Genomic DNA, 17,867 nt, shown 5'->3' with positions numbered 1-17,867 from the left:
CTTGTATTGTTCCCTAGCCACGGTACGAGATGTGCAGGGGAAGTGGCTGCAGCGAGAGACAATGGGGTCTGCGGTGTGGGGGTCGCCTATCACTCCAAAGTGGCTGGTAAGTGCTCACTTTGTTTGTTGTCATTTAATATGGGTGAGAGAAAAAGTGCGGCTCTGGTGTATGGTCGCGAACAACTTGTAAGCCTTTGGAATTTTGTAGCGTAATACATCGGGTGGATTGTACGATTAAACATAATGGATGCACCGGTGTGAGTTATTGTATTATACAACTAAATTGGAACAGTGGCTAGTGGTTTGTGCATAAATGAGTCGCGGCCTGTACGTGTAGTAAGGCCACTGATGTCATTATTGCTGCATGCAAGTGTAATTGGTAACATAATGAATAGTACGTAGAACTTGGCTAATAGTGACTTTACGATAATAAAAATATCCGAACACAATTCTACGGTTCTGTGTAGTTTAGTGCTTAACTATTCAATGGCTTAACTTGTTTAATTCTTACAATTTCAGTATTGCACAGTTCTAGCACTAGAATCCAAGTCCAGAGTGATGATGATGTCCTCCTAGCCGATTATCGGCTACGGCGGCTGTTCTCATGTAAAGAGATAAGCCAACTACGCAGGACATATTAAAGTGCACGAGCATTTGCGCAGACACAGGTGCACTCACTATTCCTTCACTCTCATAACCCGATGGGACGGCAATCCGACACGACCGGTAAGAGATCAGGCGCAGGACCGACATTTACGTGCTCTCCGATGCACGGGTGTATCAATCACCAGCTTCCAGGTTCTGGGCTGCTTTGTGAAAGTCTTCTAAAACCCACAAAGCGATTTCAGCCCGACTCGGGAATCGAACCCGAGACCTCGTGCTCAGCAGCCGCACTTGCGACAGCTAGACCAACGAGGCAGAGTGATAATATTGTACTAACATCCAATTTATTTATTTATTTCAAATACTACAAAGTCATATAGAACCGCGTTATTGCTACAATCGTAGCCGGCGTAGTAGTGACGTCACAACTCGTAGCAGCTGCGTAGCTTTTTATTTACTCTATAAAATCTCGTGAACTTGTCATATCTTTTTGTGGCGACCTATATTAGTTTTTTCCACAGAGTATAAAAAAAACATTTTTCATATAATGTAATAGGTTGATATGATTGCTTTCTGATTACAATTAAATTGTTAAATAATTGACACAATTAAATAGTAAATAGAAATCCAAAAATATGGTTCTCATTTAAAAATAGACTGAGGTATATCTGTGGGTTTTATAAATTAAATATTTGTAAGGTATTTTTAGGTTATTTTATGTAAACAAATGTCACGTCTGTCTATCAATGTTCACCCAACTCAAAGTTAAATTGTTTACTTTTTTGGTCACACGTGTAAATAGGAATTTAGAAAAAAAAATATATTTATATCAGGACACTTATCTATTGGGATTTTAATGATATTAAACTTAAAGTACCTGAGCCTGAAAATTTTGAGAAATGATAAATGAAAGACAATTTTATTTAATTACGCAAAAATAAATATTTCCCTGTTCTCTGCTCAAATAAACCAAAAAACATAAACATATTTTTGCAACTAATTCTACATTAACGTCACAACACAGCAGGAATTAATTCAAACGGCCATGTTGTTATAATTATCTCGAGAGGAAATCGAGTAACATCTCGGTTCTCGGTGTTATTATCGAACCCCTCCTGAGATGTGAGGTCATATCATTTGAAATTGGAAACCAGCCAGTATCGATTACTATCTATTATGATCTATCGATTATGTTGTAATTGTTAGGTATCGAGTGGTTTTGGTTGTGAAATGTAATATGGATAGTGGGGTAGTGGTATGGGTGGTTAAGTTTAATGTCTTCATTGAAATAACCTTGGGTATAATATTTGTTCATTAATTTGGCCAAATAAAAACCAAGTTAGTTTGAGATTGTTAATTTTGAAAAATCTATTCATAAATGATTTTTACTGACCATAACTCCACTCAAATATGAAAATTGATTGAGTTTTAGAAAAGGGAGAAAAATGCTACTATTATCTATTAAAAATACACACTTTTGTGCAGCATCTTAGCAGCGAAATGTAGAATGTACCTCAAAACGTATAATATGCCTACATAAATGTATATTCTAAAATATGTTTAAAACTTGTAGCTTTTTAGATATAATATAGTATAAAAACTTAAAAATAACATGACATTTATTACAGCACAATTATCCCAATAAACATTCAGTAGCAATTTAGCTCCGGCTGACATCAACGTAATCACCTATTAGCCGAAGCTATTTATAGCGTGGCGTAGCTTTCATTAGCCTGCCCGTCGCTCGACCGACAGCCCGCGGCCAGATAGTTACCTCAATTATAATGGCTAATTATAGAAAAAAACTAGATTAACAACCCTTTTTCTTTAATTATGATCTGAAAATAAATAATAGGTAAAACACTATAAAAGACATAAGATGAACAAAATATATTCGGAATAACGTCTATTATAAGAAAGCAGCTAATTATGTAATGTCTATACCTTGTTTTTTTAAATAGTAGTTATAAAATCTATTTTCTTTTAAATAAAAAAAACAATATTAAAATTACCTTAACTCAAAATATTATTATTTAGCCCATAGCTCGGCCTGACATCAACGGAATCACCTATAAAGCTTTGGTTTCCTAGGAAAGCGGTGCCGTCATATAGCGGCCGTAATACAGCGGTGAATGACGTCACCAGAACGTTGTCTATGTAAACAAAATGGGGCGGTTTCCTAGAGAGCGGTAACTGACGCCGTAACTTCAAAAAACGGTGCCGCCATTTGCATGACGGCCGTCTTGACGGTGTCAGATAGTTTGGTGAACGTTTTATTGAAAGCGGTGAAGCTTTTTTAATACGTATTTATGTTTTTTTTTCGGAACAACGTCAAAAATTAGTTACAACTCTTGGAGCAGCGAGGACGACGAAATTTTAATAGATTTCGTTCGTAACCACGAAGCAATATATAATACAAGAAGTAAAGATTATAGAAAAAGTCAACTAAAACAGAATTGGTGTCGTGAAATTTGAGAAATATTAAATAAAACACGTTAGTAAGTATGATACAACTAACAAAAAGTTTATGACGGTGTGTTAGAACGGCCGTGGAACTTTCCACATGTCATCACCGTAAAGACGACCGTCTATTTGCGTCCGTAATATGACGGCACCGCTTTCCTAGGAAACCCAAGCTTTAGCCGAAGCTATTTATAGCGTGGCGTAGCTTTCATTAGCCTGCCCGTCACCCGACCGACAGCCCGCGGCCAGATAGTTACGTCAATTATAATGGCTAATTATAGAGAAAAACTAGATGATAAACCTTCTTTTTTGGTGTAAAAAAATACGTAGATATTTCTAAAAAGATGTACTAGTACTCTAGTACTAGTACACAAAACAAGAGATATATTATATCTCTATTAGACGAACCAAAAAATATTTCTTACCAAAGTGACTTGTATTATAAGAAATAAATAAATAGGTTTAGGCCATAAAAGATAGAATTTTATAAATCCTACCAAATAGGCATCTTTTTCCAATTGTGTTTTTACTAGAATATGCCGACGAACATTTCTTGCAGACATTTCTACTCAGTATCAGACTGATATTATCATTGAATTTGTATTGTTTCTCTTAGATTTTTTTTCGCAGACAATGTAAAGTGCAGCATTTATCAAATTTGCAAATGATAGACTTAAATCAAAAAAGTTCCGACACGTTTTGTTGAAGATGAAAAACTTATAACTACGCTTCAGAACTTTATGTCGCGTTCTCTTTGCTCACCCCAGGGTACTGGTCATTTGGAGTTAAAGCAAAAAGTAAGAGGGGAGCAGACATACATACATCCAATTAGATTGGCTAATGATTACCTCTTATTAAAGTATTTTTTTTTTGTGTTACTAGAATTTTAAGAGTACGATGGGGTTGGCATATATTCATGAGTGGATAAAACCCCGAATTCAATAAGAAGAAAAAAATAATGTTTGCAAGCCCACCAAAATACAAATTGGGAAAACGTTAGGCAGACGATGGTTGCAATACTGACTGCTTTTTTGTTCGGCTTAATAAACAATTTTTTTACGCTTTTGCCAGTAAAATGCCAGGTCTTTTCATTATTAAAATGTAATATTACGATGTAAAACAGACATATATCACACAAAAATTTTATAGTGACATCCCAAAATTTTCCCTCTTCGAAACTTAAAATAAAATAATCAAAATAACCTTGAATTTTCCCCGAAAACATATTCAACAACAAAGCCTATTTCAGAACAATGTCCAGAACAAATGATATGAGTCCGTGTGCCATCCCAAAGGACGTTACTCGCGCTCCAACGGACTGCGAGATTACCACATTTTGGAGCCTTTCATACCCCGGTCCAATGTGGGGCGGTATTTGCTCAGATTTCCAACGAACATTTTGCATTTCGGACGGAAAAACCGTTTTAATATAAATGGGTCCGTTTTTTTGGGAGGGCTGTGTAATTTCGTGGTGTTTAATGGGTATTAAGATTGGATTTATTAATGCAGTTATAAACTGGAACTTTCAAGTAGTTATGGAGCCCAGTTGAGACGGTTTTTATTTCTGAGTACGTGTATTTAGCTAGTGATCATGCAAATTCAACCGTGTAGCTAGCATGGGCGTAGCCAGCTTTGGGCTCAGGGTGGGGCAGCAGTCAATCTCCGATTTTTTGTATCTTGAGCCGTTAATCTCAAACTTGTTAATCTCTTAATTTGAGAGGTTTATATTTTCAGGTACAGAAAATAAACAATCTCACACAGGATAAAAGCCAAAAGTAAGGGCATATAGTTTTTGAATACGCGAGCGAAGCGAGCGCGAAATTTTTATCGGACTTAAACCAAATATTACGTAAAATTTAGCCCAAACGTACTTAACTTTTTGTTTGTTGACAAATGCAAAAACAAGGGCATATACTTAGTTTCTGAATACGCGAGCGAAGCGAGCATGAAATTTTTATCGGCGTACTTAACTTTTTGTTTGTTGACAAATGCAAAAACAAGGGTATATATAAGTTGATAAGTTGTTAACTCTATTGCTGACGCATAAGGCTTATAATTGTTTGTCCTTAGTGAATATTTCGGTATTATAATCTTGTCAACCGAACAAACATGTTTTGACTCGAAATACACATTTTGAACTAAAATTTAATTTTCACGTAAATAATTACGTAGGTAGACAGTCCTAAGCCTAAGCCTGTGTAAAGTATGAAGGGAAATCAGAAGGCTATTTCCATTTTTATTTTCTAATACTTACTAAACTAATGCTTATACTCAATACTAGATTGCGATTGACTATTCATTGAACTAATTAATATAAAAGAAGTAGGTTGTACCTACAGTCATAAGAATAGTATATTTTTTAATTAGAAAAAAGTTGTTAAATCGCAACCGCTCAATATATCAGAAAGATGCAAACAACCAACCTATCACTATATCTGAATGATCTATTTGAATGAGTGAGCCGCACACGAGTTCGAGTTTAAACGAGCTACTGAGTTATACTGAGCTACTGATATAAAGATATGAAAGAGTGATTCATATCCCAGTGATTGAAAGATGCATATCTATCTTTTCTTTTCAATGACACATTTTGCCCATGTCTAATGCCTCGCCTCTCGCGGCTCTCGCTCGCTCGACCCGCATCCCGCTCAGGGGGGGGCAGCTGCCCCTCCCTGCCCGTACCTCGCTACGCCCATGGTAGCTAGTATGATATATTTTCAATGAAACGGCAGTCAACATTCCTATAAAACTATTCACTAGAACTTCAAATACCTGAGATACCTCTCCCTACTCCATGTAGGTAACCTTTTAGCTAAAATTTCGTCGAAATTTTTCGAAGCCAGTTCGTCCGATTCGCTTTAGGAGGTAGACGTGTCGTCCCCTATTAACTAATAAACGTTCTGTTCGGTTACGCTGATTAGTGCCGTCGTGTTAACAAATAAGTATCATACTCCAGTGTCACAGTATTATTTTTTGTGGAAAAAACCTCGGCGCGAGTGCATAACTGCATACGGCGTGCGCGCGGGGACGTGCCGCACCTCCCCCGCGATAAGAGACAACTGCAATTTTTCGTCCCTGTCATCGCCGCTCCAGTGCGCGTGCACCGAGTAAACATGAGTAAATGTTGTGCTTTCTGTTCTGACTTAGCAGAAAAGGATTATTTAGAATGCCAGCGTTGTACTAACAATTATCATTATTCATGCCTCGATATCTCACCCGAAGAAGGAAATAACTTTCTAAATGCAAACCAGAAGTGGATATGTCTCAGTTGCAGTAGCAAACAGCCCAAAGGTAAAGATCCCGTTCGCCCGTCGACACCAACAAACCTGGCTGAGAGAACATTTAATGTAACGCGTCGCAAGTTCAATAACAAGCCGGAATCCTTACAAGCATACATTAATGATATGCCAGACAGTGTATCGCGCTCCGATATGCAGGCTATGATACGCGACGAAATGCGGCTCGTGATGGATGAGTATATGGAAAAATTTAGAAACACCCTAAATGTTGAAATACGGGAACTAAGAGATCAAATAACTAGCTTTAAGGATTCCCTCAGTTTCTTGAGTGCACAATATGACAGTATAAATAGCGATATGGTTCTTCAAAATTCCACAATTAAACAACTGAAAACGGAAAACCAGCAGCTGCGATCGGAAGTCAACGTGCTGTCCAATCGCGTAAGGCAGATGGATCAGTTGTCTAGGTCTGCAAACTTGGAACTTCAGTGCGTTCCCGAGCACAAGGCTGAAAATGTACTGAGCATTGTCAAACAACTCGGCCAAGTTGTAAAGTGTCCCATTAATGATAGCGACATATCTTATTGTTCACGCGTTGCCAAGTCTAACCCCAAATCTTCTCGCCCGCGTACAATCCTGGTGAAGTTCAACACCCCACGCACCCGGGATTCCCTGCTGGCAGCTACCATACAACACAATAAGCTCCACCCAGACGAAAAGCTGAATACCAGTATACTAGGCCTGGATGATAAGAAGATCGCGCTATTTGTCACTGAAAATCTCACAGTGGAAAATAAAAACCTACACGCCGCAGCCCGACTTCGAGCCAAAGAACTAAATTATAAATTTGTGTGGGTACGCGGAGGACGAGTTTATATGCGTAAATCGGTTGATGCGGAAACGGTATTTATTCGCAATATGGACTCAATTAACAATTTAACTTGATTTACTTTTATTTTATTTTTACGCTTTCGTTTTAAAAGGTAATTTACTTGGAACAATATTTAACTATTTTCATTCGCTAATGTAATTAAATGTTATTATCAAAACGTGAGAGGTTTGAGAACCAAAACTATAGATTTTTACTTGAATGTGTTAACATGTAATTTTGATATAATTGTATTGAGTGAGACATGGTTAGCGCACGACATACTGGATTCCGAATTATTTTGCAGCCGATATCTGGTCTACCGACGTGATCGCGGGTCTAGTGGTTTTCATAACAAAAAAACCGGTGGCGGTGTGTTAGTGGCAGTGTCTAAAAGGTTAAGTTCATGTCGAGTGACTAAATGGGAGAGTAAATGTGAAGATGTATGGGTGTGTGTAGACGTTTGCTTAAACAAACGACCGACAAAACTTTTGATCTGTGCGGTGTACATTCCTCCTCCAGTACAAAATCATATTTTGGAACATTTTATTGATAATGCCAATAATGCCTTAGTAAACTATAATGCTACGTTAGTATTGGGTGATTTCAACTTAAGCAGCATTGAATGGAAGGGCCCGCCAGACTTGCCACTTAGATTTTCTTTAAATAAAAATGGAATTTATGAGCAGAGACTTTTGGACTTTATTTCTTTAAATAACTTATCTCAGTATAATTATGTATATAACCATAAAAATAAGATTCTAGATCTAGTGTTGTCTGACATTGCGGTAAATCATCTAGGTAGGTCCGACAGTCCTCTTAGTAACATAGATTCGTACCATCCGCCCCTGGAATTCGAACTGCTGTGTAACTTGCATGAGGAAACCTTACGTCCTAACCAGCAGCCCATATTTAAATTCTATAAAGCTGACTACAGTAAGATTATTCAAGAACTAAGTGAAATATCTTGGCAAGGCTTATTCTCACAATGTTGCGACGTCGACGCAATGGTAGATACATTTTAGAAAGTTATTCATGACCTTATTGAGAAATACGTACCTAAGACTAAACCTAAAACTTCCAAATATCCCGTTTGGTTTAGCAGGAACCTTGTACGACTTTTACATGAAAAAAATAAGTATCATACACGGTATTCGAAATTTAAAAACCCTCTAGATAAAATCTCATATATTACGCTAAAAGACAGAGCTTCCAAATTAATGAACGTTAACTATAGGCTATATATCAAGTCGATTGAATCTTCGATCACTTATAACCCTAAGCTCTTCTGGTCATTTCTTAAGCATAAACGTAACGGAAATAGTACTTACCCTTCCTCAATTCATCACGACGACCTCAAGGGGCGTAATGGAGCAGAGAATTGCAACATATTTGCTTCATGTTTTGCATCTGCTTACAATCCTCATAACATCAACAATGTTAATGTTACGTCTAAACATGTAGCTGCGCAATGGCAGAATACCGATTTCCCGACCCAATTGACATTAACCACGGATACTGTTATTAAAGCGTTAAAAAGACTTGACCCTTATAAGGGGCCAGGGCCCGACGGACTGCCCTCCATTTTTGTAATAAAATGTTGTGACGCCTTGGGAAAACCTCTCTCTGTGATTTATAATGAATCGCTAAGCACAGGTTGTTTTCCGAAGGCTTGGAAAGAAGCGCGAGTAGTACCAATTTTTAAGGCTGGTGACAAGTCCGCTGCGAACAACTATAGGCCAGTGTCTATTTTGTCTATTTTTGGAAAGGTGTTCGAAGCTTTAGTATTTCCTATACTATCGTGGCATGTAAAACAAATATTGATGCCTGAACAACACGGTTTCATGAAGGGCCGCTCGACTGGAACCAATCTTGCGTGCTTTATTTCAGATTTAGTGGACGCCGTAGATCGTGGATCACCTGTAGACGTAATCTACACTGATTTTAGCAAGGCGTTTGACAGGGTGGATCACAAATTGTTAATCAACAAGTTACAAGCGATCGGAATTGCAGGAAAGTTGTTGCAATGGTGTGAGTCGTACCTTGTTAAACGCACGGCTAAAGTTGTGGTTAATGGTTATTCGTCGAACACGTATCTCACTCCATCAGGTGTACCCCAAGGCTCCCATTTGGGCCCGTTATTTTTCAATATATTCATAAACGACGTGGCGTCTTGTTTTGTACACTCGAAAATATACCTATACGCGGACGATCTAAAAATCATTAAACGAATAGATGGCACTCAAGATCATCATAAACTTCAGGAAGACTTAGATCGTTTTTCCGTATGGTGTTTAGATAATAATATGATACTTAATGCTGAAAAATGTAATCACGTACACTTTTCGAGGAAAAAAGGACCGTACTTTTGTAGTTACAATATCAATGGCCAAATTATATGCGAGAAAGAAGTTATCCGTGATTTGGGTGTTTATATTGACAACAAGCTTCGCTTTAACGTTCATGTTGATAAAATTGCTACTAAAGGTTTTAAAATGTTGGGTTTTATACTTCGCAACTGCAAAAATTTCAAACGCGCCTCAACTAAAATTGCAATATTTAACTCAATAGTCAGGTCAGGCTTGGAATATTGCAGTATAGCTTGGACTCCATTCTACGAGATACATAAACAACGTTTAGAATCAGTGCAAAAAAGATTTCTTTGGCACTTGTCATATCACTGCAATATAGGCAGAAACAAATCTAGCTACGGTTCACGTTTGAAACACTTCAAACTTCTGAGTCTAGAAAATCGCCGTATAATCCTAGATCATCTGTTCCTGTATAAAATAATAAATACTCACATTGATTGTCCACGGTTACTGGATCAAATAAATATTAACGTGCCTTACAAAATCGCTCGAAAGTCTCGATATCGGTTGTTTAGCGCTAAGAACTTTAAGACCAATCTGGGCCATTTTTCTACTGTAAATAGAATGCAGGTACAATTTAGTCGTCTGTCAAGCTCACCCAACGTAGATATCGACATGTCTTACTCTTTACATAAATTCAAGTCTACCCTGCACGGGGCATTATCATAACGGTAAAATTGGTAAATTATTGTTATTGTTTTTTTTATTATTGTTGTTTTTTTTATAAGACTTTTTTTATATAAGACTTTGAAACTTATAAAATGTTTAGGTTTTGTTTTTCCTTTTTGTGATTAATTGTTGGATGGCACAAGTCAGCACAATATTCTTAGCTAGTAACATGGCAAATGATTTTTTTATTGTTTTTTTTCTTACTCCTATGTTTAATGCATGCCGTGGCAGCCTTTAATTAAGGCTACACTACAAAATGTAATTATTATGTAAGTGCTATAACATGTTCTTTTCTGGTGTATGCTTTGTTGGTTGTCCTTAAATAAATAAATAAATAAATAAATAAAATGTCAGGAATATTTCCACATTGAAGAGATATTTGCGAACTCTCAAAGCGTTGCTCTCGTCTTTGTAGTGTTTGGTTTACAAAAGCACAATTCACCTTTGCGTTAAAGGTTTTCAGAGATAACCAGAGCAATCTTTGAGAGGTTGAAAGCATTACTTACGGGTCAACTTTTTAAATACAGAATCTTGAAAGGGAGTAAACTCCTGCGCTATCTATGCTAAACGCGCAATATAACATCTACATCGCCATAAAAAATCCTTGGCAATCACAAAAAAAATTAAAGGCTTTTTTTAGTTATTCCTATGAAAAAAAAATGAAAATAGTTACCTACCTTGCAGTATAAGCTCACATATTCATGCAAATATTTATTTCGCGCGAGTTTTGAACCTATAATACAACAGTTTATTTTCCTGTCACGTTTTTGACCTAATCAACTTTACGGTCAATTTAATAGTAATAATACAATATTCGTTCTATGAATACTTTAAATATATTATACTACTGCAAAATACAATAGCCCTAATTTTAGGTAAATATTTTGACTGCGAGAGCCTAGTTGATGAACTGATGACCTTTTCAAACTAATAACGCAAATTGTTTTGTCATTTTGTTGTATAATCGATTTTGCTAGGCAATTAAACTGCTATAGTGTAAACATTAGAAACGGTTGTTCAGGAGACCGTCTTAAATAGCAAACAGTAAGCTATTTATCTTCATTTAAATCAATAGTTTTCCAGTAAAACATAAAACTAAAACGCATCAAGAAATTTGTCTCTATCGCTGTTGACTGGTAGCGTGTCCAAGAGGCTGGCAGCATTATTATACACAATACGGCCATTGCTCGATTAGAAACATAGATAATACATATAAAAGATGTTCTTTTACAAGTATAATATGTGTTTTGATGTCGTTCACCCGATCCCTTATAATTGCTGAAATATTTCATACACTTAGGTGCCTCCTATTTTACGAGGAGCCATAACTTTGAAGCAGAACTTGAGACTTCAAAAACAATCTCTTTGTCTTAACAATGTTCAACGGAGAGATAAGGATTCGTGTGTGTGTGAATAACATCGACATATTAATTATTATGTACGAGTTACCAGCATTTTAAGAGGATCTTAACATACCTACAAGTGATAAAATTATACTGAAATTAACAATTTGGAATTTCGCCATTATAGGCACATAAGAAAGATCTGAGTACTGAAGTTATTACTAAAAGTTAAACAGATTCTTGACACGTGTTTATATGAGTTTATTTACAATGTTTTCTTTAAGACGTGTCAAAGCTTCAACCTTCAATGTTTTCTTTAATTCGTGTAAATCAAGCAAATAAATAAATAAACGTCTGTTTAACTTTTTTGTAATAAATAATATCACTGTACGTGTTCTGTTAATGAGTGACAAAAGTTTTTTTCAATTTCAACTTCTTTTGTTTTGGTTTGCTGAATTTGTTTAATCTGGTTTGAAAAAGCTGAAATCAGGTTTGGCCGGTAACATATAGAGTATTGAGGTAAAGATAATGTTTTATCGAATAAAAGTGCTTACATGATGGAACTGGAATTTGGTATATGACTAATAAAGCACATTTGCTGTTAGATAAATGCGCAGACAAATAAATTGCATACTTTGGTCCCTACATACATGATTCGTTTGGATAGTGACTAATTTCATGTTTTTTTAACATCATGGACGTAGTTTTCTGAAATCTGGCAAGAATTTGGACCTCAGTTTTTTAATTTGCTATGCTCAAATTAAGGTAAACATTTGATAGTGTAGAGCATTATTTTTAAAGTACCTTTTTGTTCTCCTAGTAAAACTGTTTCACTGTGTTTAGTAAACATAAAAGTAGGCACAAAAAGCTAATATAAAGTGTAACGAATGGTAATGTCGGCGTAAAAGAGATACATTACGGGATACAGGAACAAACGGGATAGTAAAACGGACACGGTCCGTTGTCTTTAACTCTCTTGTTAGGTACATATTTATTTATTTTAACTTTTGTGCAACGAAACATTTACGTACAATTTTATGATGTGTGTTTACCATAATTTGGAAGTTCATTTGATTTTCCCTTTCAGGAATAAATAATTTATTTTCTTCTAAGAACACTCATAAGGAATAAAATAATAAGATTACTAAATACAAAATTCAAGTCTGATGAGTTTTGATGCTCAGGCGAATAAAGTTTTTGATCGGATTAGAAAGGGATGGCGGTCGGACAAAGAATTCTGATTTTCCCTCGAGTATAACTTTCAAATTTTAAATTGAATTTATTTTCAACGACCGTTTTTTTATTGCTTAAGTTATCAAAATATTGAATCCTGGGAGTACTCCTACCCTCAACCGGGTAAAGAGTAGCCTTTGTCAAGGCTCTTTCTGTAGGTATATCAATTTTACAATAGTCAGCTCGACAGACTGGCAGATTTAGAATCATCGGCACGAATCTTGAGCGCTGACCTTCACCTGCGCAGAAGTGATTTATTAGCAAAGAACCAATCCCGAGTGATGGCTATGACGCGATGCGCTGCGGGCCAATCACCGCCACCCCCGCGCCTCACTTCATACCACAAAAGGGACCCAATAAATTACTTCTGCGCAGGTGAAGGTCAGTGCTCAAGATTCGTGCCGATGATTATACTTTCTCATCTATAATATTAGTAACGACTATACAAAGAAAATGAAGGCCTTTATATAGCTGAAATATCAATAGATTGAAAGCCTATGAAGGATAACCTTGACATTGTATTATACGAACGGCGTCATTGATAGCAAATTAGTCTAAGATTACACGAGGCCCCGAAGCCTCGCTAGCTGTGTGTATTAGTCCTTATTCCTTAGAGAGATGACCTAAATGTTGCTATAGACCCTTTTTGAGATAACGGCCTATAACTATACTACTTGTATACTTACAGTACACTGCAGACGAAACAGTCGACCAACTGTTTTGAAAAAAGATGTTGTTTGAAGAATATCGTGAATTCAATTAGTTTTTAGTCATTCTGATAGGTACCGCCCAAGTTCCTTATAGGAGTTATATGCTTACTATCATTCATCTTCATACTGATTTATGAGCCCAATCAAACTATCGGCCGACTAAAAGTTTGCAGTATGCTGGTACTCTTATTGTATTTGCAATTGGGGATAGAGAAAATAATCTCAACAAAAAGAAAATGGATTGTTCGAGATTTGGAGTTACTTAGTTATTTCAATAAATGTCTTGATTTTTAACTGAGTATAAAAAGAGATATTGATAAAGTGACTCCTAATGGGACTGTTGAATAATTGAGTGGAGAAAAAACAAAGGTCTATTTGGCTTATAAATAGGTACTTAGCTGTGTGTTTCAGTAAAGGAAATGTAAGCTGCCCTTTCAAACTGAGAATCGAAGACAGTCGACAGTTTTTTGTTTTATTACCTTTAAAACAAAAACCAATGGGCGGCAAGTATGCCTGAAGCTGGTAATGGTTTGGTTATCGTTATAGTTAAATGGTTGGGTCTTAAAGTCATGAAAGTTTTTCAAGTATTTATTCAATGAAAGCTGTTTTTCTTTTTCTGACCAATACTGTCCTTCTGTGAAAGTCAAGATGAAATCAAAACCTTAAATTAATCAGTCATAAATCTTTAAACAGTCATTAGTATGCAATCTCTTCTCTATTCCGACAGTTCTACAAACCTTTTAAACTTTAATTTATGCTCTTTCACCGTCACAGTCTTACACAAGTAAGTCTACCCCAGTTTATACAGTCAAACGTAAACAGTAGAACTTAAATGTCACGTTGCGGAGTTCTCCGCGCGAATTCTCATTTCCTCATGTCAGACTTGTTACTTGAAGTTTCAACAGTTAAAATGTAGTGTTCTATATAAGCACTAAGTCGCCATAAAGTCCATACATATACCTAGCTATATTACAAAGTTTCATTTCGAGCAATTTGATTAACTATAGCACTAATTCGAATCTATAGTAGTAATATAGAGCTGTTTATTGGTTTGTTGGTCATTGATATCTAATCCTTGCTAACATTACAAATGTGAAGGTGGGATTTTTGAGCCGCTTCCACGATAAAATGGCTTAACCGATTAGGAAGAAATTTTGCGTCAAGATAGGTAAACTGGGTTTGGAGATAGGCTACATTTTACCTGGGTGCGCGAAGTAGTTCACACATGATTTGGGTAAAACCGCTGACCGAAACTCGTCTAAAGTAATGTCTTAATCGCGTGTTGCATAAAACCGTATAATGAGTAAAACTGCATCGGTGTCACCATTAAAAGCCACGCCAGTCAGTAAAAATGAAGCGTTAAAACGTAATAAAAACGGATAGATTTATTTTATCATGCAAGTTTTATAGTTTTTGCCCCGTCACGTGTCGCTAGCACTTTACGACCTGCGTGGGACGATAAAGCTATCAAAGCTATATAAAATATAAATTCTCGCCTGTTCTCCGAAAAGGGTGAGCAGAGTTTTCCCTTCGGTACTCGGAATTTCAACCCCAGTTACCCGGGTTGAGGAGGTCAGATAGGCAGTCGCTCCTGGTAAAAAACTGGTACTCAGCTACATGTAGTCACATTGGAAGTCGACCCCAACATAGTTGGGAAAAGGCTAGACAGATGATGACTCGGAATTAGTTTAAAAGGTAGGCAGACTTTTTGGAACACCCCAATCGACCATAGACTTCCAACAAGAAAATATCGAGTACTCGATACTCTTATCACTGGCTGGGAATAACAAAGATGAAAATGTATAAATAAAAAATATTACATTCAAATTCTATGTTTAAAAACAAAAGTACATACAAGAATAGAATCTTCTACAATAGATGGAAAGCTTTGAATATTGTTGTTTTCATGTACCTACTTTTGTAGTTTTGAATATTATTCAGCCTCTGAATAATAGACTTAACTGTTTCTAGTGTTCATTCAATTCTGTTTTTATTTCTAAGAAAATGTATTTTTGCTTTTAGTCACTCAATATGAATAAATAAAAGATTATTTTTTTAGAGTAAGCTTCTTATTTAGGTATAGAAAATAACAAAAAATATTTCAATACATTTTTTTTCATTGAATTCTAAAAAAGTAGGCAGGTAAAGTTTTGTTAAAAGCCAAAATAAAAACGACAGACCACAGCCAAAACGATAACCTAATTCCGTTGCAGTAAAACTCAAAAATACATCGTCACATACCTTCAACCACTACAAAATCGAATATAGAATTTATGGCCACGCATAAATCCTTTAAGTACTGAAATCTGATAAATAAAGAGGTAAATTCCTGTTATCTATGGGCTTGGCGGAACAACGCGGGATTTGCAAGCATTAGCTCGCTTGACGCATACAATGTGGGATTTATGGCTTCGCTCGCTGATTGCAGGCTTTCCCGCCCTTTGTAGGCTGAATTAAACTTGATAAAACCAGTACAATCATATTTTGTTTGAAATTCATTTATAGAATGAACGAAGTAATTGAATTTCGAACGATTTCAAATGTTTGCTAGTTCTTTTCCAATGCGATGGAATTGAGGAAGGGAATCCATTTTGAATGTTTGAATTTCGAACTGTTTGAGCTAGACGAGTTGTCTATAAAGTCCAGCTTTATAGAATTTCTATTTCGAGATTTTATTGAGAACTGGTATAAAGCTTTTATTTATATCTTTTGTACAGTTGACAGCTGTCAATTTTCAGGGAAAGTAGCATTTTTTTTGTACTGACTGACAGTACTGTCAATGGCGCCTAAAAACGGGTCAGTGTGTATTAAAATTTTATCCCTTATTATCCTAGTTGAATAGAACTAGCAATCACAACTGCAGTTTAATTTTATTTCAACACTTCACCAGTTTCATTTAAATCCCTTTCGTAGAAAACTTGAAACTCGCTAGATTTAATCAAGCGATAATACGTTAGTCCATGTTCCAACTTTAATTAAAAATCCTTCTCGTTAGCTTTTATTGTTTTCATTCAAAGTACTTTTACTGCGATTTATAATCCTTGAGTGTGTGTAGAGTCCTTGTGATTTTCTATTCGCGTGTCAGGATTATTTCTTTGTACAAAACGCAATATTTACAACCCCGTCTCTCTATTTTTGGTATGTAATAAAGATAGACATTTTACAGAAGTTATTTACGGATCTGTCTAATAACTTTTGTAGATGTAGATGGTACCTTGAAGCCTGAGATTGGCTACTTTTTATCATGTTATTGAACCTGATTTCTTCAGGACATTCATTGGGTAATATCGTGGCAAAAAAACTATCTATACCTACCTAACCTACCTATAACCTACTATCTATATATAACAGTACCTAGTTATCCATAACGTCTATCTATCTACTCGAAGTGGACAACCGAAATCCAGTAACCCATACCATTGTCACTAATGTATTTCCTTTCATACAATTTTCTCACATCCCACTTCTCTCTCAACAGGCATCAGAATGTTGGACCAGCCTTACATGACGGACCTCATAGAAGCCAACTCCATGGGCCACGAGCCCCATAAGATTCACATCTACAGCGCGTCATGGGGGCCCACAGACGACGGCAGGACGGTGGACGGGCCCCGCAATGCTACCATGAGAGCTATTGTACGAGGTGTTAATGAGGTAAGTTAGTTAATACCTATTGAATTTATATTTTGAAGGTGGGAGCTTTTAACCTGTAATTTTGGAAAGCAGTGGGCAACGCCTATGTGGATGCCTATATTTAATTTTTCGACTATCGAACGTGTGTAGTTAAAAATCAGGAGTCATATTTTTGAAATTTTGTTTAACGTTTATAAATGTAGATATTAGATAAAACTGAATAGTTACTTCAATTATAGGACGCAATTCACAGGACACTTCAAAATATACAATAGATACACGTGGAATTTACCAAACAAAACCAAATAAGTATTCCAATTTTAGTCTCACACCTACAACTAGAACAATAGAAAATAAACAATACCAGTTCTTTAAATACTTCTACCTGGTATTTAGAACCAATATAGAACAAACATTAGAACCACATCTAACTAAGGAAGGCGTTAGATTTTCAGTAATTCTATACGAGAATATTCTAGAAACGGATATAGATACTGTCACGAGTTTGTTATGTACGGACAGTATTGGAAATAGAAAACACACGTGGACGCCAACGGTGACATAAGTAACAGAAGAAAATACGCTACATATTTTTCCAAAAATTTTATATCACGGATTTCCGTAAAGTAACGCCTTATTCCATAATTTATAATAATTAAGTGACTGTTTTAACTGCTTCGTTGGTCTAGTTGTCGCATATCGCAACTGCTGTGCTTGAGATCTCGGGTTCGATT

General features: G+C 36.1%; 1 protein-coding gene across 2 annotated transcripts in view; it reads left to right on the top strand.

The window, feature by feature from the left end:
* Positions 1-17,867, top strand: part of LOC124639980 (neuroendocrine convertase 2) — a 115,380-nt gene that overhangs the window by 80,877 nt on the left and 16,636 nt on the right. For both annotated transcript variants that reach the window (XM_047177526.1, XM_047177527.1), the window contains exons 6-7: positions 18-106; positions 16,979-17,154. In XM_047177526.1, the coding sequence (XP_047033482.1) occupies positions 18-106; positions 16,979-17,154 (265 nt within the window). The remainder of the gene's footprint in view (positions 1-17; positions 107-16,978; positions 17,155-17,867) is intronic.

This window comes from Helicoverpa zea, chromosome 20 (genome assembly GCF_022581195.2).
Source record: "Helicoverpa zea isolate HzStark_Cry1AcR chromosome 20, ilHelZeax1.1, whole genome shotgun sequence".
Classification (NCBI taxonomy): domain Eukaryota; kingdom Metazoa; phylum Arthropoda; class Insecta; order Lepidoptera; family Noctuidae; genus Helicoverpa; species Helicoverpa zea.
Note: the sequence above shows the minus strand (reverse complement) of the source record. Positions and strands in the feature narration are given on the sequence as shown.